This window comes from Haliotis asinina, chromosome 8 (assembly GCF_037392515.1).
Source record: "Haliotis asinina isolate JCU_RB_2024 chromosome 8, JCU_Hal_asi_v2, whole genome shotgun sequence".
Classification (NCBI taxonomy): domain Eukaryota; kingdom Metazoa; phylum Mollusca; class Gastropoda; order Lepetellida; family Haliotidae; genus Haliotis; species Haliotis asinina.
Window position 1 is genome coordinate 5,258,186 of NC_090287.1, and position 26,779 is coordinate 5,284,964.

A 26,779-nucleotide genomic window follows, 5' to 3' on the forward strand; every position below is an offset into this window, starting at 1 on the left:
TACTATCACGTTTCTCTGTTGCTCACTGAAGGGAGCAACTTAACTTTAAATTTAAGTCATACTCTGACACGGTAACAGCAGTTACTGCTAATGCAATGATCACTGAAAACATTTATTGGCATGTAAAATATAGAAAAGCAGAAATATCTTAAATGAAGAGCAATATTTTATACTTTCAATGTAGAGATTCATGCCAGTTATATTTTGCCACTTGATGCTATTTCCAAACACTTACATGCCGATTTAGTGTAGGATAAATAATATTTATGGATTTAATAATCGTAAGATCCTTGAGGAATCATTTTACCTACAATCAAATAATATTTGTTTAATTTTCCATTGCTTGTTCATCAAATGGCAACAAGTTAATCAACATATGTACAGTGCAGGGAACTCCTTTAATATGGCGGTCTGTGGGATTGTGCATTGTGGAACCACACATAAGTTGATAAATGTGATGTCATTAGTCAAATGGTGGTCAGAAAAGTTAACTGAAATTATGTGCGCAGAGGAGAGATGATGAAATTTGGCTGTATAATTTCAAATATCCTTCCTTGGCTCACTTTATGAAAATTATTTATGCCACACTGTAATAACATGTAAGTCTATGGAAATTACTTCAAGTGGCCCAATATAACTGGCATGGGTCTGTACATCACTCTGCACATATAATTCATGTTGATTCATTCAATACCAAACGTGAGTATGGGATGAACATACAAGGAAGTGTTTAGACAAGCCTGTTGTGGAATCAGATGACTGAAACTGAAATTATTCATAATGTCCTTGTAGTAATCTGTTCAAATTAGATCACAAACATGTCAACAAATTAAAACAATATTTAAAAGACACCAGCTGAATAAAGCTTGTCACATGGTTAGTCAATCATTTTTTCAAAACTGAAGACATAATTTCCTGGACACTTGTCATATCTAGAACAGTGCTGCAATGCAGTGGCACTTATCAAACGGAATTTATATCGCCTGTATATAAGAGGGCTTGAAAATACCTTCATCGTCAGCCGCCAATAAAATGAATTCTGAATTATCAAACAATTTATACATACTGGCAAGATCACCTGATGAATATCTTGTCCCAACCAGAATGATAAGTGTTTGGACACCTAGTTTATTCCAGCTGTCCCCGGAATTGCGACTATCTAGACCTTATCTAATGCGTTACTGTTAGCCGTCACATAACCAAACTTGTCAAGGTCCGTGGGTTGTTTGTTTACAGCAACAATGAGTGGGTTTGGTCGACTAGGCCAGCGTAACATGTTTCTAACTTGACAGGGATGTTTTCTACACGTTCCGGGTGAACATTTTACGTCAACAAGTGTATACGTACCTTTTACCTGGTGATAGGTAGGGCTCGTGAAATTTATTACAACAGTTTCTAATCACAGCTTCTCGAACATAAGTGACAGATATGCCTACTTCCTATTTGTTGGACAAGTACGCATGCGCAATTGGGACAGGTCCATTCGATGGGAACACACTCGTGTCACTTTCTCTCGATGTTCCAACTGTTTACGATATGAAACACATTGTTGGGAGAAATGACAAACCATCTTATTCACGATAGATCGTACTAAGTCATACTGCAAACATCTTCTGTCCTAGATAGAAAATGAATTATGTAGAAAATAAAATATAATCACAGCTAGCCACATCGTCTACCATCTTTGTTTACCTTGTGTAACATATACTGCTAACTGGGTAAGACTTTCTCAAAAGTAGATCATTGTGAGCATATTTTCTTCCTATTTATTTCATGCACATGCTTTTCTTCATTGTCTACCTAACATCCTATATATGTAATGCATGTTTAAACATATTCTATTTAGTGTTATGAATAGACATATCAAATCTATGTAATATCTAGACTAGATCTATGTATAATTCAAAACTTATCAAATAGATCGTATAATCAAGATTGTGCATTTTACACCCGTAAAGGAGAGATGTTTAAAGGTACTAGGGTGGGGATAGAGACTTAGCCTAAAAGACACGAGACATATAACCCTCTTGACACCCTACGTATACCCCTCTATTTATACTCGCGTGTTATGTGTGTCGAGTTTATAATAAATTAATATATACGCTGAACCTAAAACAATCTTACCCCGATAAAGCGGTTGGTAATTCTTTAAGTCCTATAGGGGTTCATTTTAGACAAAATTATTGACTAATTTAACTCAATTCAGAAATTGGGTTTCGCAATGCCACACAAATGCGGTTACTTATCTGATAAGAGAGAGTCCTTTCACCCCAGTGCGCGGCGCACCTACAGCTACCGAAATGTTCCCTACATCAAAACAAGCTGTGTAACTTACTGATCGACATCTGACCAAGTCCACGGTCTTAAGCGCCCGCGTAGATCGCGAAGGTGGTGGTTTGAATAGCGGAGCAATTGTCTTTGACGTACCATTTATCCCAGATCAACATCGATACCTCACCAAGCCACAATGAACATTGTTTTAACCCTTTAATTAATGTCGAGCTCAAGACAAGTGGGCAAGTTCATAATGACTAATTAAGTGAGAAAGTATAGTTTTATGCCGCTTTTGACAATTTCCAGGAATATCACGGCGGGGAACACAAAAACTGGGTTTTACAAATTGTACACATGTGGGGAATCGAACTCGGGTCTTCCACGCGTGGAGCGAACGCTTTAACCGCTAGGCTACTTCACCGCTCCTCAAGACAGGTAGCACGCGTTCCAGTACTACCGGGTATCGTCATTTGGTACCAGTCCACCCACAATCCTTCTGTCTTCTCTGGCAGACGCTTTACCCACTCAGCCGCATTTAGGTGTATACAAGAGCGGGTAGTTGGCATTGATTTACAGTATCGTTATACAACGACAACCCTTAGTTGTCAGAATCGGGTGGTTTGGGGTTTAAATATCGGATTACGATCATTGGACGGTCAGTACTTTGTCGGTCCTCATGGAATACATCAGGTTGTGAACAATCACTCTTATGTATGTTTTGGATAAATACAGAAAGGCTGTTTGCATTTACTATCGATATTTACACACCAACACCAACCAATTTAAGTCTGACTGCTTAAAAGGCTCACGTCAGAACACGAGCACATCAGTGAACCAGCAAAGGCGTTTCAAACTGCTTGCATCTTCAGATAGTCATTAAATTCACTCTGTTTTCGTTAGTGTACATAAGACTCACACCTACATAAGATAACAATCTAGAAACATGTTTTCATTCCAGACTGAGCTCAAAGTGAACAAGCTGATCCCAGAGATCAGACTACAGGTCTCAACACACACAATATATGCATATTCAGAGGGGCTCATTCTGGTCTTTGAAGGGCATTTAGAAGTGAAATGCATAAGAATGAAGATTTTATGGATATCAACTTCTTTATATGAGAACACAACGTTTCGGAGTTAATGCTTACTCCTTCATCAGGTGATGAAGGAGTAAGCATTAACTCCGAAACGTTGTGTTCTCATATAAAGAAGTTGATATCCATAAAATCTTCATTCTTATGGCTCATTCTGGGGCTGCACGACAATGTTGATCTGTGTTTTAGTTTCATATATACTACCGACAGAAAATAAGGGAACCAAGAAATTGAATGTAGATGACTTTGACTGTGACAGGGTCCGTTATCGTGGCGTATCTCCCAAACGCAACATCCAATGACAATGGAATTCCGCATAATGCATGCCCAGCACGTGCTACACGTGCATACAGACGTTAACTCCTGTAAATGTACTGGAGAAGTCGCAATCACTAATGCAATAGAGATTGACACTTACTGACAGAAATGCCTCCGAGGCAGTATCTCGGTGAAGCAACAAAATGGGGGGCATCATTATGTGAAGTTGCCCGGCAGATGGGTAAATCAAAAAGTGTAATTTCACGCCTGTGGGATAAGTACCGTCAAACGGGTGGGGTTGCAACGAGACCTGGGCGTGGTAGACCAAAATCAACGACACCACGACAGGATCGTCTCATTACGTTAATTGCTCTACGCGATAGGTTTAAATCTATTAAACCAATAGAGAATTCCGCACACTCACTGGAAGACGCATTACAACCTCAACCGTTAAAAACCGACTCTATCAAGCTCGTCTGAAAGCAAGACGGCCTTTTAAGGGTGTCACCCTTTAAGCTCACCATAAGCGCCAAAGACTGGCATGGGCTACGCAGCATCAGGGACGGGCTATGCGCCACTGGCGTTACACCATGTTCTCTGACGAGTCAAGGTTTTGCCTACGATTCACAGATGGCAGAAAACGTTGTTGGCGTCGGAGCGGGGAGCGATATGCCAGAGCAGCAATTCTTGACCATGATCGATATGGAGGTGGTACTGTCATGGTGTGGGGTGGGATTACGCATGACAGACGATCAGATTTGGTCATCATTAACGGAGCCATGACTGGTCAGCGATACGTTGACCAAATATTGCGTCCTGTTGTGGCTCCATTGGCTAGAGTTATCGGCCGAAATTTTGTATTCCAAGATGATAATGCCAGACCACATCGGGCCCGAATTGTCTCCGCTTATCTCCGACAAGAAGGTATCCAGACATTGGACTGGCCCTCTAAGTCCCCAGACCTGTCCCCAACTGAACATCTCTGGGACGTTCTTGGTCGAAGGGTGTACGCCAGGGACGCAGGACCCGCCAACCTGGCCCAGCTTGGTGCAGCTCTCCAAGAGGAATGGCGGGCAATACCACGGGCAACCATCCGGAAATTGATTAACAGCATGCCATCAAGGTGCCGTGAATGTGTTGCCCAACATGGTGGACACACCAGATATTGAACTTGACGCCTAAAATTGATTTAGTGGATATTTAAAGCAGTTTCTAATTCGCTATTATTTCATTAGTTCCCTTATTTCTTGTCGGTAGTATATATTGTGCTTATGAGGAATACCTTGAAGAATGGTTATGGTGATGCTCCATCGGATAGGCCGTCGTTGCTGCAAACGTCATAGTGCGGTGACACATATACCGGTCTTCTGGATCTAATTACCACCTTTCACTAATGATCCCTTATTCATCGGTGTCTGAACATGGCCCACACTCACATGAACATGTCGTTTATTTACATCTGTGACGTCATTCCCTTGGCTGCTCGCTCCATTATTTTCAGGAATGGGTTGATGTGTATCAAATTCATTTGTATGGTTGATAGTTCGTACTTTTTGCCTTACATTTGCCTAATAAAAGTACCAATATACTTGAATGTAATTAAAGTAGGGTAATATGCTTGTAACTCTGCATTCCTTATAAATAGTGTGTCTCTGCTCCAGTATGTTTCAGGAATGGAGAGTTACTTGTTCATTGCCCTCTACATAACATGCTATGGTGCGCAACACTACTAACGTCCTTCAGTCCGGAATATTGCATTTGTGTTGAAAGTTTCATGAAAACAGAAAACAAACATTCTGATAAAACAATTAAGTTTCTTATCTGTCAAGTGTGTACCATAACGTCTCAGAGAAAGAAAAACAAAATCACCCGCTTTTCCAATCGTCATTGATGCTAATTTAGCTTTCAAACGCCTGGATACCTGAGGTCAGTTGGTAAACAGTAGTATCTCGTGTGACGGTCAACGGTTTGATCATGTAGACCGTATTTTACATGAATGGGTAACAGTGATACTGAAGAGGCTCGCTGATCATTTTGCCTTTTCAACTCCATAAAAAAACATGGAAATTATAAGGATTGATATATTATTCAGGGTTAGACGCGTATCGAGACAAATGACCCCGCGTATTGTGTTTTGTCCTCACACAGATAACGCTCCTCTAACGGTTGAGGTGCGCACATAGCGGGTGGGGTTGACTCGAGGAATTTTCTAGGGGCACTCACAGATCGCGCACTGTGCTTTTTAAAATTATCTTCTCACCCACAACAACACTCTGGCGCCGTCCTTAACCTGGAATCTGGCGTGAACAGAAAGTCCTGTCTTTGATTCTTATCATGTAGACGTTAACAGAGAGGCCTGGTTTCATATTCTGGTATGTGGACGGTCTGTGCATGTTATCATAAGGCACATACGAAGTTACACACCCACATTTTAGTTTCAATTTTACTTGTAACAGTTTAATTTATGGTTTTCTTGATGTGTATAAATCACAATAAAGGCAATATCCAGAATACATACAAACAAATGGACATCATTAGATAAGGGGCGGTTTGGGAAGATAGGATCTGCAGAATGTAAGACCATCAGAAATCACCATAGGAGCTCACAGATACATTCATGGGATTTAAATTGGTTTGCCCTATAACAATGCTAAATGTGCACTTAAGACTAAATCGTTTAAGTGCGTTGTAAACGTGACCATTTCGATGACGCGAGGAACACGTGATCTGTTAGATAAGATACCGCACTGCAAATGAAGTACTGTGACAGCATGACATGCACCACTATCCGGTCACGTCACTAAAACGCCTGTAAAACCTATATTTAAACCTAAGGAGTCATGTAAAGGGGTTTGTTTAGCAATCATATTTCGTATGATACACGAACAGCAAAGGCATGTTGTTTTGCTTCTGTGTCTTAAATTCTTTTAATAAATCTTCTCAGTTTGTTTTGTGCTTAGTGGTGTTGATTCCACATACACCTTCCATTATGCAGGATTAATTTTTGCAGTGTATTTGTTCAATTCAATGACTGAAAGAATAATTTTGCTCTGTATTTCGAGGTTTGAAGCAATGGTGACAAAATGATACATGATGCGGTTCCATTTTGACTTTTACTTTGTGTTCCTGTGTTTTTTGTTTTTTTTGTTTGTTTTTTTTGTTTTTTTTGTTTTTTGTTTTTTGTTTTTTGTTGTTTTGTTTTGTTTTGTTTTTGTTTTTTTGTTTTTTTTTGGGGGGGGGGGCATTCCTCATTTGTTAAAAATTGAGTATCTTCCGTTTCTTGACTTCTGCCACCGTGATTGGCATAACAACCTCACGTTTTCCCGAACATACATACGGCCATTCATTAGTGATTCATAAACACCTGGCAGGTTAGCTATTGTCGAAACAATTTAGCCCTACGAACTTCTTATGCCCGTTCTTAACACACTGGCTACGATCAAAGTTAAGAATTCTTAGGGCTACAAACGTTTCGGGAATAAGGCTCGTGACGTCGGAAGCATGCAATGTGTCCTTGATTCAGTATATGGACTGGTAAACAAGATAGATGTAGCTGATTCACAGGTATAATGATTTACAACGCTTATTTACAACAGTTATTACTGTGGAAGTCGCGGTGGCTGAGCGGGCTAGCGGCTGACTTTGTGGGCTGGCGATTAGGTGCCTGACTCTGAGGGTGCGGGTTCGAATCTCGGATGGGACTCAACCAAAAAAGTACTAGAGTTTGTTCTTTACTAAGAAAGTGAAATCCCAAAAATGACATATGTTGCATTTGACCACTTTCTAAATGCCATCGACTGTAATCATAATGATTTACAAGCAGCTTATTCTGACACAGAACCCTATAGGAATTTTATGTTTTATGACACGTCTAATGTGCAGTTACAATGAGTGCCATTGAATGAATCGATGTTTTCATTCACTTCTGCAAAGTAACTGAAACGTAGATATTTTTGAGTCGCTTTGCTTACTGTTTACTGCTGCTCCCTCTGACCTTGGCAAGTTGTTCAAAGGTAGATAACTCTATCTTCCATCAAGGATTCGGTAAGGGGGGATTTTTCGATATGGGCCCGTGTCATGCTTGAATTGTATGTTCAACAACGTTATTGTGAATTATTAGTTATATTTGTTTCGATACGATAATACATTGAGTACTGGTGCAACTGGCTAGATACATTTCGCCAGTGATAAATAACCCTGTAGTTATTGTTCAGTTTTCGTTCACACGTTCAGTTCAAGCAGAGACCATATAATATTATATGGTCTCTGGTTCAAGAGTGAGTGACAGGAAGCCTATTAAACCTGCTCCATTCGTTCTGTGCTCATTCGTAGCTTTAGTATTACACATATCTTTGCATTCCCTTTACCCTTGTGTGTTTTCAAATAAACTTGTCAATTGTATTTCTAGATTCATTGATAACCAGAAACCAGCAAACTTCAAATAAGGTACAAGTGGACTTTGAGTAGTATAGGGAATGATAGTCCGAAAACACTTTTCAAAAACCCCTCTAAAAAGCCTCATTTACTAAATGAGGCTTTGGTGGGACCCTTAGCTCTTGCTATTATTGCCCCTACTACAAAGCCACGCCATCACGTTTACCGTGACTTGGCAGGCGGTAACACTGTGCCGTACGGTACGATCAATAATTCTTCTCTTACAAATCCCCTACCCGGCCCACCCCTCAAGTAGTACAAGTTAGGTTCGTCGGCTTTCATATCCACTTTATCTATGTTATAAGTTTTGACTGACCATATAGGATCGGTGGCTCGCTTACGGCTATCGCCCTCGTGTTCCCCCGGCTGGTATAGATACCTAACTAAGGCCCTATCTGGTATCTGTTTCTCCTTTCCACGCAATGGAGCAGACGACTCTGCTAACACTGATTTTAGTTTGATAGCGTCTGCCGGTTTCTTACCAGTGAGCCGGGTTACTTCATGGTTGATTGCCGACACCACCTCGGGTAACCTCGCTACCCATTCGGTCGATCGTTTTCCAGTGGTTGTCATTTCCCTAGCATATTGATGACCGAACAAGCGCTCAGCCAAAGTCCTATTAAATCTCTCAACTATAGCTTGGCTGCGATGGGCTCCGGCCGTGCCACGTCTGACCTTTGTATCGTGTTTGACTAGCAGTTGTGAAACAGCACCCATGAACTCCCGTCCGGGATCAACTTGCAGCTCTGTTGGCCAAGTCAGCGGGCTGCGTTTGTATATGCGTTCTAATCCTTTGGCTACTTTGGCCGAATCTTTCGTGGTCAAGGGTTCGGCTTCCTTGTAACGACTGGCTACGTCCACTACGGTTAAGGCATACTTGTACCTCTTATCATGAGGTAGGAACAGTAGGTCTGCCTGGTGAATGCTATTAGGTATGTTAATTCCGAAACTCCTTCTAGGTACGTAGCGTGGCGCCGGCAAATAGATCTGCCACAGGGCTTGTTTTTCAAGCCACGCTTTGGCTTTCTCTGGTGATACTCGTGCCATTTTAGATAGCTTATCTACTGCGCTAGCTCCTTTCCAATATCCACGCGGGCTGTAATAAATAGCCTCAAATTTTTTCATGTCCATACGCGTATGTGTTTATACCATCAATAGCTATCCAACGTTTCGTGTCCATAGGCGATAGGGACGTCTTGTTTATAGTCAGTCCGTATATCTTATGTCCATCACTTCTAAGTGTGTTCATCTTATGCCTAAAGGTACGGGTCTTGAACAGAGCCTCCTTGAATCTGGCGTGTTTGATGTGTTGTTTCACCACATACTTCTTAACCCCCTTAGCCTTCCGGATCTCACTATTGTCGGCTTTCAATATGGAGTACATCTTAGGTCTCAAACCTATGTACTCAGCTATTGGCGTGCCAGCACACTCGTCCTTCATCTTACCTAGGACCTTTTTATTTACCGTGCTGTGTATAGTATGGGTCTTAGGATAGTCGCTGGTGTCGTATAAATCGAGGTGTTTCCCCATGTCCTCGTACACGTCCTCGGTTCGAATCTCCATCAGCAGGGAATCCGTGTCAGTGTACAGCACTTCGCACCTGTCGCCGTACTGTTTCTTGAGCTCGTTGTAGTAAAAGTCGTACATCAGGTGTTTGGATAAATCGAGGATACTCATCCCAACGTAAACAGGTCGGTTGAATTTTATGTGGCTTTTCTTCATGTGTATGGCAACTAGGTCGTCTGTGAATATTTTATTACGGTTGAATGCCGGACTGGCTATCAATTTCCTGAGCTTGTCTTCCTCACTAGATCTAACCAGTTTCACGGTTACGCGTTTCCTCAGGTTTTCCATAGTCTTACCAAACACCGAGTTGTTCATGAGCTTGTAGAGATTTTTCTCAAAATCACTGGTGGCTTTTTTTCGTAGGTCTGTGTTCATTCTGATGTAGGGCTCCATCCATGGGCTCTGGTCGAACATGAGCACCCTGTGTATTTTGGTCAGCCTCATACCCAATGACAGGTACAGCTGTAGGTTGCGATAGTGAACTATGTACTTGGTCTTATTCATTAAGTTAGGCACGAGTTTCTCAACGTCCGCCACACGACCACCTGACAAGTTATGTTGGTACTCAGACATCCAGTCTGTGTTAACCTTCATACGTTCGGGTGCAAGGGGATAGCTGTTGTGCGATGCGTGTAATACCTTGGGATACTCTAAGTCAACTTCGAGGATATACCCTTTGTTCGAATCTGGTGCAATGCTCATAACATCAACGTTTGGTACCCATTCGAATCCTCCTGTAGGTAGATACTGGCTCATGGCCCAGCCGTACAGGTTATTTGCGTCGAGGTAGAGAATGTGATTGGTTGGTTTGTTAGGATCGTAACCTTTCACGTATTGATTATTTGCTTTCGCGTATCGTTTGGATGCCATGGAAATCCCACCTCGCAAGCCTTTCTCAATGAATAGGTGCATGTCATAATCTGTGAGCAATTCCAAATTAACTCCTGTCTTTTTAAGCAAGGCGTCCCACGACAGACCTGGGCTGGTGTAATACCATGCGGGGTCGAGTTTATACTGCTTTAAACAGGTCCGCCGAAACGTTTCAAACACGTCGGCTAACAGCAGTACATCTGTCCTCAAGTACAGGTCATGATAATCGCCAAGGTTCTTACAACCCAGTTTATTCCATACGTTAATCGCGTGCGAGTAATCGTCTCGTGAGACGGACGCCTCATTCAGCTTGCTATAAAAGCAGTCGATAGGAGGTAGTCTGGTCTCGGTGAACTTAGCCCAACTATCCATGTACTCATATGGGTATACGCCCTTCCTCATGAGCAAGTGTCTAGTCTCGGCGTCTGTGTATCGATCTGTGATAGGGAAGGTATTGTTGGCCTTGACCAGACTGTCGAGTGACGACAGGAGGAATTGAAACGAGTCAATGAACCTAAGTCCGTTTAAGCTGAAGGAGATGTATCTCTCCATGTTGTTTGGGATGCACGATATATTACCATCGATTTTCGCGATGGCCTGCATGATCAAGTGAGAGTCGTATCCTCTCAAGTTGTGAAAGACAACGGGGATGTTTATTGTCTTAGGATTGATTTTAAGCTTGAGGTTGCACGCGTTGTGAGCGGCGCCTCTATACTTACCAGTTATGTGGCAGTGATCTCTCACCGAATCACCGTTACGTGGCGAGTCGCACACGTGACAGTTAGTGCTACTGGCGTGAGCTAGCTTGTCGGCTCTGGTCATACGCATTGGAGCGATTTTATACAATGCATTCCTAATAATTTTTTCTTCCTCCTGCAAGCACTTTAGAAACCTTTCAGCCGCGTCAGGACCCCTATACACTACCGGAGCTTTCGTTTCCCCGTCACAACGGACGACAATGTATCCAAACGAACAGGTTTTATGCTCTTGTGTTTTGTGTGTGAAACTCCCACTAGTGGATGATTCCCCAACCACTAAGGCTTCGAAGTCGGCGTATATTATATAAGGCACAGACATTTGGTTCTTGTGATTGTCGAATTTTAGGATATTTTCACCTTCCTTAGGCATGTCGACTCGTATGGCCGTCTGCCCAACACCTTGGCAATCCTCCAGGTGGGATTCTAATAAATCGGCCCGACTGAAACAGTGTAGGCATCGTACACAAAAGTGTTTTTCCCCAACGTGTTTCGACTGGTCGTGCAACAACCGGCTGAGATGTTTTATCCACGTGTAGTGATACTTTTCACCTTTTTGAATCATAAATAAATTAATAACTTGACAATCCTTCACCGGGCTGACCCTGTGTACTATTGTTGTGTTACCTTCGTGTCCAAAGACATTTATAGCCAGATTATTCTGTTTTTCTATTTTAGTGATCTGGGATATTGGGGTGGGTTCATCTATACCATCCCAGTTGAGCCCATCGTCCTGTGGATAATTAGAAGGCCTGTTCGGATTAGTGGCAGCTGGAAATAAGGCTGACCTGATAGATAACCTCAGGCAATCGTTTCCTCTATTCTTAACGTTTACTATGGCTTGTTTGTTCTTATAGTAGGGAGGCAAGGCTAGGTATGACCCACCTCTGAACGGCACGTATTTAGCTATATCTAGATAGACATTATCGATTTTATCTACAGCCCACCCGGACCCCATGTGCGTGTAGCGTTCTAGGTATTCTCGTATCTGCTGAAAACTATTATCGATTGATGTGTCAATGGTCTCTGTATGTGTGACGACCTCTTGTTTGCCTCGGAAGTAAGGTTGAATATACTCAGTGGTACTCCCAACCTGCTTATCGAGCGACATTTTCACTGTGATCTGAAACTTGATACTTCCTAGATTATTTAGTTCCTGGTTGACCTTATCAGCTATCAGAGGCTTAATATCTGTAATGTCTATGTTTCTATCAATGTGCATGCGCCAACCTCTCAAATAATTGCCTACGGCGTGCTCAGTGCGCACAAACTGTAGGTCAATAGCTCTATTCTGTCGTAATAATTCTAAAAGCTGTGGTTTTCTCATACGAGAATACCCGCCTAAACCCAAATCGTGTGCCTCGGCTTTCAGTTGTTTTACAGTTGGACGTGCTACTGGGGCATGTGATAACAATGCGGTTAACCCGGCTTTCCCCAGTTTTGAATAACCCGTGTATCCAAGTTGTTTCGCTTGAGCTTTTAACTGTTTTACCGTAGGAGGGATTTCTAAACCTAGTAATCTCAACAATGCTGGCTTCCGCATTCTAGAATACCCGATAACACCTCTCTGCTTTGCGGCCCGCTTGAGCTCGCGCACAGTAGCCATAGTGTTTACACCTAAGAGAATCAATGTCTAATTGGTCGGCAGTAACTCTTAAAAAATATTTTCTGGTGGCCGGGTACAATTCTAGACATTCTGTCAAATCGTCCCACGTACCTGGTAAAATATATAGTGTGGCTGTTTCAATCCAGTACTCGCCTTGGGTATAGTATTCCTTGTATTCACTTATACTCGAAAAACGTTCTATATGGTATTGAGACGCGATATCCCGCTCCCATTCGAAGGGGCGAGTATACTTAACACCCTCTTTAATCCATACCACGTCCACTATTATCTTAAATCTGAAGCTGCCCCATAAGGCCAGTTCATATTTGAATATGTTTTCCACAGACATAGCTATACGTAGGTGTGTATAATCTCTAATTGGAGTCTATCTTGAGCAATCGCCTACGTTCTTTTATGTAGCCTTTTTTATTCTCGTATATGAGTTGATGTCTGACTACGTTCGCTCCGTGAGCTTTACATAAACAGTAGTGCCCTTTAACCCCGATACCACACACAGAACACGTGTAGTTAGGACTTCCCATATGGAAACAACAGAACCCCTGATTCCTGCATTTCCTACCACAAGCCTCGGTCTTCCCCATAAGTATATATTCGCATCGGTATGGAGCGGGTCTCATGTTTACTTATATAGGTATTTTAGTTTAATTGCTTAGCAACCAACGCAGTAGCTGCTATACCCAACACTATGAAGCCCAGTTCACGATTCATTTGTCCCTTGGATGGTGTGTAGTACTGAGCGAGTGTGGGTTTATTGAGCGCTTCCAATCGTTTACCAGTTAGTAGGTAGTATTCTTTCATTCCTTCATCAACATCGTAGAATGTTTTAATGGCATGGTTTTCACGCTTGAGTTGTTCGTTAATAAAATCGATCCTCTGGAGGCGTTTTTTAGCGTACTCGGCCTGTGCTCTTTGTAATTTCTCAGTAGCGAGATCGTGTCGCTTCCTTTCTTCCTGTATTTCAGCCGCGTGATCATCTCGTAGTTTAGAGAAGAGGAAATTACTCCCGGAAAATGCCAGGGCATTCACTAACGCCCCACCGACCATCATAGCTATCGTGGCCATCCCTATATTTATTTCATTATATTATCAGGTATTATTCCTTGTTTTACTAGGATGTCTTTTGTGGCCATCGCCATACCAAGGTTCATTATGAGCATACCCATATCCTGCAGGTTGAAATCTAGCTTGATAGTTGGTTGTTTAAGCACCATTTTAGTCAACCGAGCGTACCCTACTGCTAGACTGGCTACCACTGTGGCGTGGTATGCGTCGTTGACGAACGTTTTCCCCTCAGACATTATGTATATGATATAAAATATTAAAATTATAACATGATATGCGGGTCTACCATGGGGGATACCCCCATACCCCCACTGTTGGGGGTTACCACCTCAGGTACCACCTCACGGTGAGGGTTTCCATCACGTGTATATAACCATGTTATAACCACGGCAGCAGTTACGCCTACAGCCAACAACAGTCGGGTTGGGTTGGTCACTTTATGTTGGTTACACCACCGTTTTTTACCGGCAGCTACTCTCTTAGGGTTCTTCTGTCTGGTTACTGTTGAAGTGGTCTCCACCGTCACTGGTGGGGGTGGGGTCTCCTCCACTGGGGTCTCCACCGTCACCTCGGGACTCACTGGTTCCGTCACCTCGGACATCTATACTATTATTATTATTCTTTCTCTCAAATTGGCAATGTTTTGCCGTGATAATCGCCGCCGTCACTGGAGCCAACAACATACCATATTTGTGGTACAGCCCGCAGCTGATAGAGCTCACGGCGTGTTCGATAAAAGGGTCTTTCTCGAGGTCCTCCCACAGGTAAAGTCGGCGCTCTGGTGGAATGGGAAGGAATTGTGATACAATACCGGTGTATATCTGGGTCATAGCCGATCCTATTGTCTTTGTCATTTCTGCTCCGAGCCGAGACTCGTATCTAGCGTATAGCTTATCGATTTCTTCGGCTGACATTTTGTTAATTTTATCCGGGGTGTAGTCTCCAAAGTAATGTTTGGCTTTGCCGCCAACAGCCAACGCCACCAGTTTCTCTCGCTTGTCATCAGTGGGGCCTGCGGGCGACAATTGTTCGAGCAATTCCTCACACTCCATCTTATAATATAACAAGTAAGATTTAGTTTTAACTATATAATACCCGATACAGACAAAACACAGAGAAATGAAGGTTAAGTTGCACACGATAAATACTTCAAATATCATAGCTATGCTTAGCATTTGCTTAGCTTTGCTTAGCTTTGCTTAGCTTTAGCTTAGCTTTGCTTAGCTTTAGTATACTATATATGCTACTGGTTGGTCGGTCTTTAGAACGAGCTTAGCGTGTTTAGTTTCAGCGAGCTGTTTCTTCACCCGTTCCCGTTCTAATTTACTCATCACATCGTTCTCTCTCAAACACTCCTCAAACGAATCCCTATCCTTGCAGTGAAATAAGGCCACCCATCGCGTCTGCTCCCTGAGGTCTTTCAACACCGAGTTGAACTTCTGCGTTAGCACCCAGACGCTGTGATTTGCATGCCGGCCGGAGAAGGCCAGGTACGATAGCATGTCTCTCTTTTTTGTTATCTCGCGATTAGCGCTGCAGTCGTCCAGTATAAACAGCGTCGGTTCCCCTTTAAATTTCTCGTGAAGAGCTTTCAACCAGTCCTGCAGGCGTGTTCCAGGGTCGATTTTGTGTACGTCCGGGTCCGTCATCACCCAAGGTCGCGCGTACGTTTTATTCATGCTCAGAGTAGGGCACATGATAACGATGTTATCGAACACATCCTTGTAGTAACCCTCCAACATATCCAACACGAAAACGGTCTTACCACAGCCAGTCTGCCCGCATATGATAGCGCAGTGTGGGTCAGTGGGTAACCCCAGGGGGGTGTGGGGCAGTTTATTGGGGGGTATGGGGGGGTACCCCCCACCCCCACTAGTAGATGGCTTGCACGAATCTCCCATTGTCTATATTAAGTTGCGCGTCCATAATTACGTACAGATATAATTTCAACTTACCAGCGGTTTGAGCCTTCTTAGTAATCTGGATAGTTATCCCTTCGCTGCCGTTATCTATACGGCGTCCGCTACCGTGCAGTTTATCATCATCCGTGGATCGCATGTCCAACCATAAGGCGTACTTGGTGGTCAGGTATTCACCGATCTGCACGGAGCCGAGGTCCAGGTCCTTTGTTATGTAATCCCCCACTGGTAGCTTTTTTATCTCTTCCCACTGCTGGTGTGGTCTCATACCATGACTGAACAGCTGGTTGGGCACGCCCTCGATAATCACTTCCACCTTTTCAATCTCGGGGTTGAAAAACTTCTCGCTGTCCCTCCGGAATGGATCGTAATCCTCCACGGGGACGACCAGGATACCTTTCATCGATCGCGCCGGCACGTTCAGGTTGATATTCCACACAGTGTCGCTCTTATCTCGCATGATTGATCTATGCCTCAGTACGCGATCGTACAGAATTGCCATCTTCCCAGAGTACTGGCTTCGAACCTGCCTGGCCAGCTCCGGGCTAGTGACCATGTCGAACTCCAGAGAGATGTTGTCTATAGCATAACTGGCCTCATCACCGTTCGGCGTACGCACTACTTTGCTATAGTCGTTAAACGTGAGCTCGTATTCTAGCCTATCACCCAGTGCGGCCTGGTAAAACGGCGCGTGTCCCGTGAGCAACTCGAAGTCGAGCGGCACGCAGAATCGATTCCCGTATGCTAGAGCGATAGCCTTTTCACCGTCCGATAGCTTGTCTTGTTGGTCTGTCGTGAAGACGTATCCTATGCGCGCCCGGGTTGATTTGCTGATACCCTGGTACACATCATTGACTCGTTCTCTCTCGCTTTTCCAGAGATCCTTGTAGCAGTGAAACACGTCGCTGTCGTCGATGCTCAGTACCTCGTTACCGCTGATCTTGACGGTCGTTTTCTTGATGATAGCTCGACCCACGTTCCGCACTAGCTCGCGTTTGTCGTTGTCGGAGGTCAACGTGATATTGAACGCCAGTCGAACAGTGCCTGGTACAATGAGGTCATTCTCACCAAGGTTTGGAAATCTAACCAGCAGAGTTTGATTCTGGTCTATCTTGCTGGGATTGTTGGTGATGGTCACCGACTGTCGCACGGCTCTGGCACCTAATGGCTCTCTCAATTTTCTGAAAGGATCTAATTTTCTACCGTACATTGTTATATATAAATAAAATATATTTAAATACTAATGGATGAAGACATACCTATGGATGATATGCGGGGCGCTAGTGCCCAGGCATCTGATGAGCAGGAGACCTCATTTACTAGTTTGCCATTGAGCCAACAACTTTTAGAAACAACGGTAAATGATTATTACGAAAGTTTAAAAAGCGATAAAAACTACGTTGAACCACAGGGTATATACCATAAGAATTTTTTTGTTGATACAAAGGGTGTTCTACGTCTTAAGTCTGCCCCAGAGGTTGACCTCTTTAACAAGATCACTAAAAAACCACTGGCCTTGTCAACTCTAGCCAGCCGCAATGGTGGTGCTAAATTTATCATTAAACATCTAAACATGCCTGATTACGGTGGTGCAATACCTAAGACCGTTAAAGAAGATCTTCAAGCTACCAGATCCCACCTCACCACTATAGATGAAATGACGCCAGAGCGTGCTACAGAAGCCTCGGACAGCATAGAAAAACTGTTGAGCACCTACTGGGACAAACCGTTACCGGGGTTTGACTTTCCGGTAAGGGAACTGTACGGCTTAGACGAAGCCGTGAAACGCGTGCGTGGAGAACTCGTGAACAACATGGGGAAACTGAACGAAATCGACGAGCACATCGCTAGGGAAAAAACCAAACTCACCGAAACTGACGACGATGATATGAAGAATCGTATCAATGAACGACTACGCGATTTAGAAGACGAGAGACGTACACGATTGGAAGCCGCTTCCTCGAATCGTGAACATCTTCGATCCCAGATCAGTCGCATTCGGGAAACAATCGATAGAATACTGAACGAAGATACAACTTTAGCCAACAGGATTCGGATATTATTCCGGGAGCAAGGGATCACCATCGCCAGCATTCTGACTGCATTGGGTTTAATCATATCAACCCTGGTGGTGTCACTGGTGGGGGGTGCCCCCACACCCCCAAGTGCCGGCGGTGGAACTCCAAGTGGCGGTGGGAGTGTTAAAGACTGGATTAAAAAACTCGGGGAAGGCCTAGCTAAACTGGCTGGTAAAGCCGCCGAAGCCCTTCCCGGCATCCTGGGTAGCATCGTCTCGTGGTTGTTGAGCGCTCTGTCTAAAACTGCCATGTGGCTCAGTCAAAACCTGTGGGCAGCCATCGTCGCCGTGGCGGGTCTGGTGTACGTAGCGGCTAAGAAATCTTTAACCAAATAAGTCCCAAAGTTACCCCGCCAACCACTAGGGCTGTTTTATTATCAATATGCTGTTGATAGGTGGTGGAAACCCCCACACCCCCAGGGGGTACCTCCACATGAATTTTAGGCTCCGGAGGTGGCGCCACTATACCCTTTTCACGTGGTGGGATGTGTGGGATATGTGGGGTGTTAATATCGGGGTTGATACCCAATTTTTGGTCCGCCGTGGCTATGACTATTTTGTTGTTATAACCCACCACTTTTTTTATTCTCAGTTGCATATCACTCGGGGCCATGTACAACCCCACGCCGAATACGTAATTGACTTTCAATCTGGCGTATTCTAACACGTTTTGGTAGCGTTCGATGGCCCTCGGGAGATCAACTGGAGAATTGATAGCATCCTCAACGTTGGAAACGAATTGTGTCTGAGCGTCGTAAGCAGTTCCCTTACCGAGGATGTTGGAACGCGTCATAGACTGTGCACCCAACAGCGCCCACACGTACGTTCGAATCGAGTCGTTCAAGCGTATTGTACCAGCACGAGTGAATCCTTTCGATGTTTTTGAGATCATTTTAGTCCAGGCTGTGGCTGCATCAGGACTGGTTTGCTTTATACAGCTGACATGGATCTTTTCATTCGTTGTGGGGCCTGTAAATGTATGACGGTTTGGGTTGTATGAACCATCTTTAGAACCGGCATAATATGTTCCGGACCTGTAGAAGTACACGAGAACTATACCGAGACCATGGTTCACACCAGGAAGGCGAAAGTCTTTATTCGTTGGAATCTCAAACTCCCCACAAATACGTTCATAAGCGCGTCTATCATAGGGGTTATTCGTCATACTCCACGCTTTATCTTGGGGAAGAGGAGCACTTATTTCCTTCAATATTCGTCTCGTTTGATAATAAATATGAAACAAAATAACCGCCTTACTCAGTTCGTCTATACCGTAGTCTGGTTTCACACCCGACCCTGTCGTCGCACACCACACAGCAAAGTTGAGTTGGTTCTGCCAAAACTGCATTGGGTTTTGATTCCAGTTTACCACCGCCTGCGCGTTATTAACGGACACGACATACTTTTCAAAGATATCAATAAAGGTTGTTTTAAACCCCGTACCATCTGCATTCACCACGATTTTCAAGTGTGCTAAATCCATATTATAATTTATAATTCATATATTATAATATGTACATAACACTTCCAGGAATAACGAGCGGTGAGGCCGTTCAGCTGACGCACGCGATCGATAACACGTCAGGTCAACTCGAAGTCGCACTCTGCGATATCACCTACCTACCGCAATGGACTAACATTAATATCAGCAACAATAAGCTGTTCGTCAGTGGAACTCGCAGTCAGATAACTGACGGCTACTACAGCGTGTGCTCTCTAAACGACGAGGTCTTCAAACCCCTGGGAGCCGAACTCAAGATGAACGACTCAAACGGCACAGTGGTGTTAATCAACAACGGAAGAACCTCATTGAGGCTAGGCCGACCATTAGCGAGGATACTCGGTATGTCTCCTGACGAGATAAAACCAACAACAACCGTCACAGGCACGAAGTTACCCGACCTAGTACCGTACCGAGAGCTGTACATTCATCTCGATCAGGTTAGCACAACGTACAACATTCAAGGAGGACACCCTTCCACTATACTGAGAGCAGTGCCGGTTAAAACTGAGAAATTCAACGACGGTAGAACCGAGTCGTTTTCACCACGGCAGTATAAGAGATTAACCCAGGGCAACATACCTGAGCTGACAATATCGGTGTTAGATATAAATCATAATCCTGTAAATATAGGATACCTCAGCTTAACGCTTCACGTAACATGACCAGCGCACAAGGACCCGGAGTGAAAAAATGCGTCAATATCGGGATCTCCGACCTCGGAGACACACGCGGTTTCGACGCTCCCGGAGTAGATGGTAAATCGTACGCCTTGCAACTAAAAAACAACATTTACAAACGCGTTGAAATCCCCTCCGGTGGAGCCCTAAGTGATATGATAGATACCACAGGAGCAACAGCCAACACTAAGTACGCCCTCGTCAACACCGGTGATGACAACTGGAGAATATACCCATCATTCGGAGGTAAACTGTTCGACTTAGACGATGTTGAGAGCACTACCGTCGTCAAAAACAAACCATATATGCTCGTCTTCACCGAAGATGACAAGTGGGTGTTGTTACCCGATAACAAATGGTTTCTCAATATTAGGCTCGTCTCCCCTTACGTGTTCACGGATAACAAAGACAACCACCTAAACAAAGTCGTGAACAATGGAACCCTGCTCGTGGCTTACGTCCCAACTCAGAGACGTAGCATAGTCGTCAGCCCAGTCAACACTATAGCAGCCCACATGCTATCGAGTAAACCAGCCATACAAAACGTGAAATTGCAGTTGGTGTCTGAATTCGAAGGCGTGGTCAAGATACTAGAGAGTCTACCGGCAAACTCAACACTATTCATCAAAGTCTACCTAGGGGAACCATCGGTGAATGATGTTGAGATCGTGAAGGGGATCAAACTCGGGTGGGTGAAACGACACCAGTATCAAGTTTGCAACGTTTACGTGCGGGTGGGTGTCGACTCCAAGACCAGTCTGCAGGGGGTCAACGTGATCGTAGAAAACAAGATATCACTAATCAATATCTTCCTGCCTGACAACATACACTTCATGGGTATTAAGTTAACCCCTGAATTATTATCAGAAAACCAGTTGGAAATTATATCATAATAGTATAATAATGACTAATCATCATCCCAACACTACACTTAACGACCTGGGAGATACAGTGGGATTCGATCAGCCTGGTGAGGAAGATGAATTATACATCCTACACTTCAAAGACAACGTGTACAGACCGGTGCCGTTACCAGATTTTAAAAAACCTAAATGGCTGATCAACTTAACACCCACCTCACCTTATATCACAATAGACGAAAATAATTGGATCACTAAGATTAGGAACAACGGTATCTGGGCCGGGGATTTCATTCCGGAGAGGGGATTAGCACCCAGACAATCTGATGGTTACGACAAAAATGGGTTATCAACTTACTTCGAAAATAAATTAACATTTAGTAATCCTGAAATAATAACCCCCCCTTTCACACTCATCATAGAAGTCTTCTTTAAGGATTCATTCGATGAAGACTTCCCAATAGTACACCAAATTTTACCCGGGGTGTCAATACGCTGGGATTACACAAACGATTATTGTCGTATTGTTATACAACAGGATACCACGGGTCCTATAAACCACTTAATAAGCCTCAGTGGGGTTTTTATTAGAATAGGATATTTTATTAGCCTCTCACCTATTGCCCTGACTAGTAGTCTAGAACTTATAGGCTTCAAATACATTGATAGATTTTTAACTGAACCCCAATTAAAATATCTTTCAAAATATATATTATAGGATGGGTCTGTACCCAGTCGTAGAGGAAGTAGCTAAGACGTTAGAAACCGTAGATGGGTTCCGTTTGAGGCAGTTATGTGATGTGAAACGTCAACTAGAACAAGACCGTGACACGCGGAAAGCACTATGTAAAAAATATAATAGAGCTTTCAATATCGTGGATGGGGCTGACACTACCCTTATGGCAACCAGCATGGGACTAGGGGCGGCAGGCGTTGGGTTGTTAACCACCATCGTGGCTGCACCTATAGTGCTAGGTATTGAAATAACGGCTGGGGTGGCAGGGTTGGTAGGGTTGGCGCTTAAGTTAGTATCACGCAGGCTTAATCGTAAGGCATTGAAACACGACGAGATCAGGGTTCTGGCCGAAGCAAAACTCAACACAGTGAGTGAGCGAATTTCCACGGCACTCTCTGACAGTAAGATCTCAGAAGAGGAGTTTAGTTCAATCCTCTCTGAACTCAAAAAATATAACGGAATGAAACAAGATATTCGAACCAAGTCTCGTAAGTCTGCTATCAGCGAGGATGAGAAAAAAAAGTACATAGCACAGGGAATACAAAAAGCCCAGCAAGCCTTTATTATGAACACCAAAGAGATCGTAGGCGGTTCACATTAAACTGTTTCATTGATATAAACATAACATAGCCGTAAGCGAGCCACCGATCCTATATGGTCAGTCAAAACTTACAACATAGATAAAGTGGATATGTACTACTTGAGGGGTGGGCCGGGTAGGGGATTTGTAAGAGAAGAATTATTGATCGTACCGTACGGCACAGTGTTACCGCCTGCCAAGTCACGGTAAACGTGATGGCGTGGCTTTGTAGTAGGGGCAATAATAGCAAGAGCTAAGGGTCCCACCAAAGCCTCATTTAGTAAATGAGGCTTTTTAGAGGGGTTTTTGAAAAGTGTTTTCGGACTATCATTCCCTATACTACTCTTTGTGTACCCGCACTGAATAATTTTTTTTGGAAAAGTTGGACTCCAACCTAAGGCCACATAAAAACATCTTCTTGTTATTCATCACCTTTTAAAGAAACACTCAGCAATGTTTCAGCTGTTTGGTGAAGGTCTGTATATAGTGGAGTGTAGACTTTTTACTGTTTATGAGGTATGTATTTGTTTTCTTGCAGGTATGAACGCCATGAAGGGTCTCACCAAAATTACTCAGATGGTGAAATCAAGAACACCGCCTACCTGTTTCAAACAAACACTGTGTCACTACCAAAGCTTTTGCTCAACAAAACATGGTGCTGTTAGCTTTCGGTTAGTGACAAATACACATGACCTCACATCAGCAGTAAAGACTAACAGTATCCAACTACAACCACCTCACACAAAACAGGCACAGATCTCACTGTATCAGTGTGTTCCCTCTCGCCAGATAGCAACCACTTCCATGTGTTTGAGTCGAAGTAGTATAGGAGTTGGTGTAGGACAGAGTGATGAAGATACACGAGGGACTCACACCAAAGAACAGGGAGTCACAGATGCAGCTTGGGTAATAACGCTAATAGAGTTCATGTATCTGTTTGTGAGGCAGGAAGCATCATGTTTTCTGGATTTTCTTTACATGGGTAAACAGTTCCATTGCAGGAGACTTGAAAGTTTGTAACACTTTGTGTCAGAATGGTGCATTTTATGGCGTGAAGAAAAATCCAACATAAATGCCATTTTCATCTTAGGTTTCCATTGCCTGTTGCTTTCATTGCGTTCTTTTATGTTATAGTAACAAGTGGTATATGGAAGGTTATTTGAGTAAGTTCAAAAGGATATAGGTTTGAAATTATAGCCATTTGATATCATGTTTCCTTGACCTAACTCAGTCAACAAATGCATTTTTGAAGCATCTAGAGCAGAGATGTTAACAAATAAGACTTTATCGTATTTGTTATGAAAAAAAACCAAACCAAAACATGATAGCAGTAAAAATATACCCTTTTTTTAAAAAAGTACATTAAATAAAATTATCACGTAGTATACATATGGTAGTGTATAGATGATAGTTATGAGGTTGGGTGCTCTGCTGCTGTGTTGAACTGAGATGTGAGTTACATCCTCTTCTGTCACTCTTGTCAATAAAAGATCAGGATATGGTTTAGCAGACGACATTTTGTTCTGTAGTTTCTGTTCTGCCGACATATACCATACTCAATAAAATTCAACCACATGTTATTCAGTATCAAGCTTTATGTAGAAACTAACTACTGATTTAGATTTGTCAGTTTGTTATGTTACATGCGATTTTTGTGATTTATGATTTATACATCATCTTCAATGTATATACATACATACATTGAATATATAAGTTCTTTGATTAAGTTAATACTAATTTTGGCGCCCAAAATACGAATTATTGCATCAGTTTTGGGCAAAATACTAACTTGTCTAAATTAGATTTGCTTATGTTTGAGTATGCAATTCATTTGTTACTTTCATTACAGGCCATTCGGTTAGCAAATGAAAATGGTGAGTATGGATTGGGTTCTGAATTACTTTCAGTACAATGGTTAAAAATGAAATCTTGTTTATTAAGATATAATGGGCTTCACGAACACAAAGAAAAACCCAAATTACGGAAGCAGCTGATGAAGTTACAGTAAGGCATTATTGATAAAGCCTGTTTATCTTTTCCACTTGTTTATCCAGCTTACATGTCTGTTCACCAACCACTTGCATTACATGAAAAAAAACACATTCTTTCAGGAAATTTTTCAGCAGTATTTTGCGTTATCATCAGTGTGTATGTCTACTAGCATTTTGATGATGTGCCAGTAATACCTGCTGTCCTCATGTTTAGGTTACCTGTCCTGGTGCAGGAATACCTACCTAGCAAGTGCTGTGGCCTGTGGGATGCAAGCTGAGGGAACACTGGAGGTCTCCCAACTAGCTGCGCAGGGTAAGTACTGGAAGTCTCCCAACTAGCTCCACAAGATTTTTGCTAAATTTCATGAAATTTAATAACTCAAAGAATTTTGTGTACATGTAAAATGTGTACATAGAATGTGTACATGAATATTTTATGATTTCTAGAATCAGATTTGTACCTGTATGTTGTATGTTTCTGATTACTGATGTGTTCCTATGTTACCTGTGTGTTCATTTCTTACTTGTATTCATTTGTTACTTGTATCATCATTTGTTACCTGTGTGTTCATTTGTTATCCATGTTCCTTTGTTACCTGTATATTCATTTGATACCTGTTTGTTCATTTGTTACAGGTGTGTTTCTTCTGGCTGGTATCAACATGACCTGGGGTACCATCAACTTTATCATCTACATCCTGAAGCTACGACAGCGAATGGGGATGTCCCTCCTGGCATCACTCATTAACATCACTGGTGCCATCTTCCATCTCCTGGTCTGGTTGGCACTGGTCACCATGTATCTCGGACTCGCTGAGGAACCCCCAGAAACCCCTGATGGGGAAGAAGTCTGATACTGACCGTCACTATCAGTGGGATACTTTTAACTGAGAAAGAATGCCAATGCTTGGAGACCCCGAAGTAGATGAACTAATCTCCCTAGTATGTGATGTCACTAAAATCAGATCTTTCATGCCATCGTGATACCTATCTGACAAGATATGACAACACCTCCATAGAAGAGAGCATCAGGTGACCTCTGAGTATACTTCATTGCCCAGTTTTAGTGAAGGATGTGTGAGCTGGAGCCAATCAGATGACAGGTTTCTAAGACAATTCAGCTTCACATCTAACCAAAATGTTACACACTGAATACCAATATACCCTTGAAAGTGCGCCCTCTTGGATGTCTTGCTGACAGTGCATCATCACAATCCAAGAAATTGACAAATTGTGAAATGTGTGAGATGAAGCAAGATTATGTTTAATAGTTAGTTGGTGTTCAGCAATTTGTGATGACAAAATCACTGAGATTGACAAAACGCTGAGTGAATGATAAGTTTAGTTTTACACTGCTTTTAGCAGTATTCAAGGCAATATCACAGTGGGACACATCATAAATTGGTTTCAAACACTGTACCCATGTGGTGAATCAAACTGGGTTTTTGGCAAGACGAGTGAACACTTTCAGCCCTAGGCTACCCCACCGATCCCTGTTTTCTGATGGCTAGATCAGATTATAGATTGGTTCACAGGTCTCCAGATCCCTTTTTGCCTTTTAGCCACCAGTCACCATGTTCACCTTTCGTGTCAACAGTCAGTTCCAGAGCCTGACAATTTTCAGTTAGGTAGGCTGCCCTTGATGTGCAGGATGTATACATTGTTTATTCATCACAACAGGGATGGATACAAGCGATATGCAAGAAGTGATTCTTTGGAAACAAAAGCATGGGACTAAATTACCCCAGCCGATACCAGTTCATTTAGCATGTAATGCCAGAGTGATATAGTCAGCGCCTTGTCTGTCTGACTGTCTGTCTGTCTGTAACCATTTTGTTTCTGGAGCATAACTGTAATGGATGGAAATGACTTAGTCTCAAGTTTTAAAAGGGGTTTGCTTGGTTTCATTTCCTGAGCACAACTGGAAAACTGTAATACATATTTCAACAAAACTTGGAAGATATATGAAACAGAACCTAAAGTGGTTTCTTAAGCTGTTTATGTATTTTATTCTATATATATACTTCTCCCTGAAGATATCATTAAAACATGTAGGAGAAGATCTATGTTGTGTTATTATGATATGTGTTGGACTTAGTCTGTGAATGGAGGGGGGGGGGGTTGTTTCTAGGGCACAACTCAAAAACCTTTCAATATCTTTCTACGAGACTTAGCAGATTCATCACACAGATCTTGATATGGTACCTTTTGCTATTTACAGATTTTTGGCATTTATATTTTTCATGGTATCCATAAAAAGGACTTAGTCTAAAAATATCAAATTGGACTTCAGGTAACTGGCTGATGATTTGTCCTTTGAAATATGTGAGGGCTGGGAGGATTTGTCATCTTCTGATGTGTCTTGTTTTGAAATTGATTTACCAAATCTCAGTTTTACAATTTGTAAATACATGACTGTAAGTGTGTAGAAGGATCTAATTGTGTGTACAGGAATGTAAAATGTCTCATTTTAATATAAAACTAGTTTTTCTGA

General features: G+C 42.7%; 2 protein-coding genes across 4 annotated transcripts in view; one reads left to right on the forward strand and one right to left on the reverse strand.

The window, feature by feature from the left end:
• LOC137293912 (ankyrin-1-like) overlaps positions 1–7,634 on the reverse strand; it is a 23,535-nt gene extending 15,901 nt beyond the window's left edge. Inside the window, exon 1 of one of the 3 annotated variants that reach the window (XM_067824726.1) lies at positions 7,598–7,634. Coding sequence is in view for 1 of the 3 variants with exons in the window: in XM_067824724.1 (XP_067680825.1) it covers positions 1,010–1,015 (6 nt within the window). In the remaining 2 variants the exon portion in view is untranslated. Of the gene's footprint in view, positions 1–1,009; positions 1,024–1,347; positions 1,434–7,597 lie in introns of those variants that run through there. The other 2 variants (XM_067824725.1, XM_067824724.1) reach the window with 2 other exon arrangements.
• On the forward strand, positions 7,633–26,779 carry LOC137293913 (transmembrane protein 160-like). Its single transcript, XM_067824728.1, has 5 exons — positions 7,633–7,670; positions 22,833–23,200; positions 24,144–24,168; positions 24,500–24,598; positions 24,922–26,779. The coding sequence occupies exons 2-5, from the start codon at positions 22,835–22,837 to the stop codon at positions 25,137–25,139; spliced, it is 708 nt and encodes a 235-aa protein (XP_067680829.1). The 5' UTR covers positions 7,633–7,670; positions 22,833–22,834; the 3' UTR covers positions 25,140–26,779.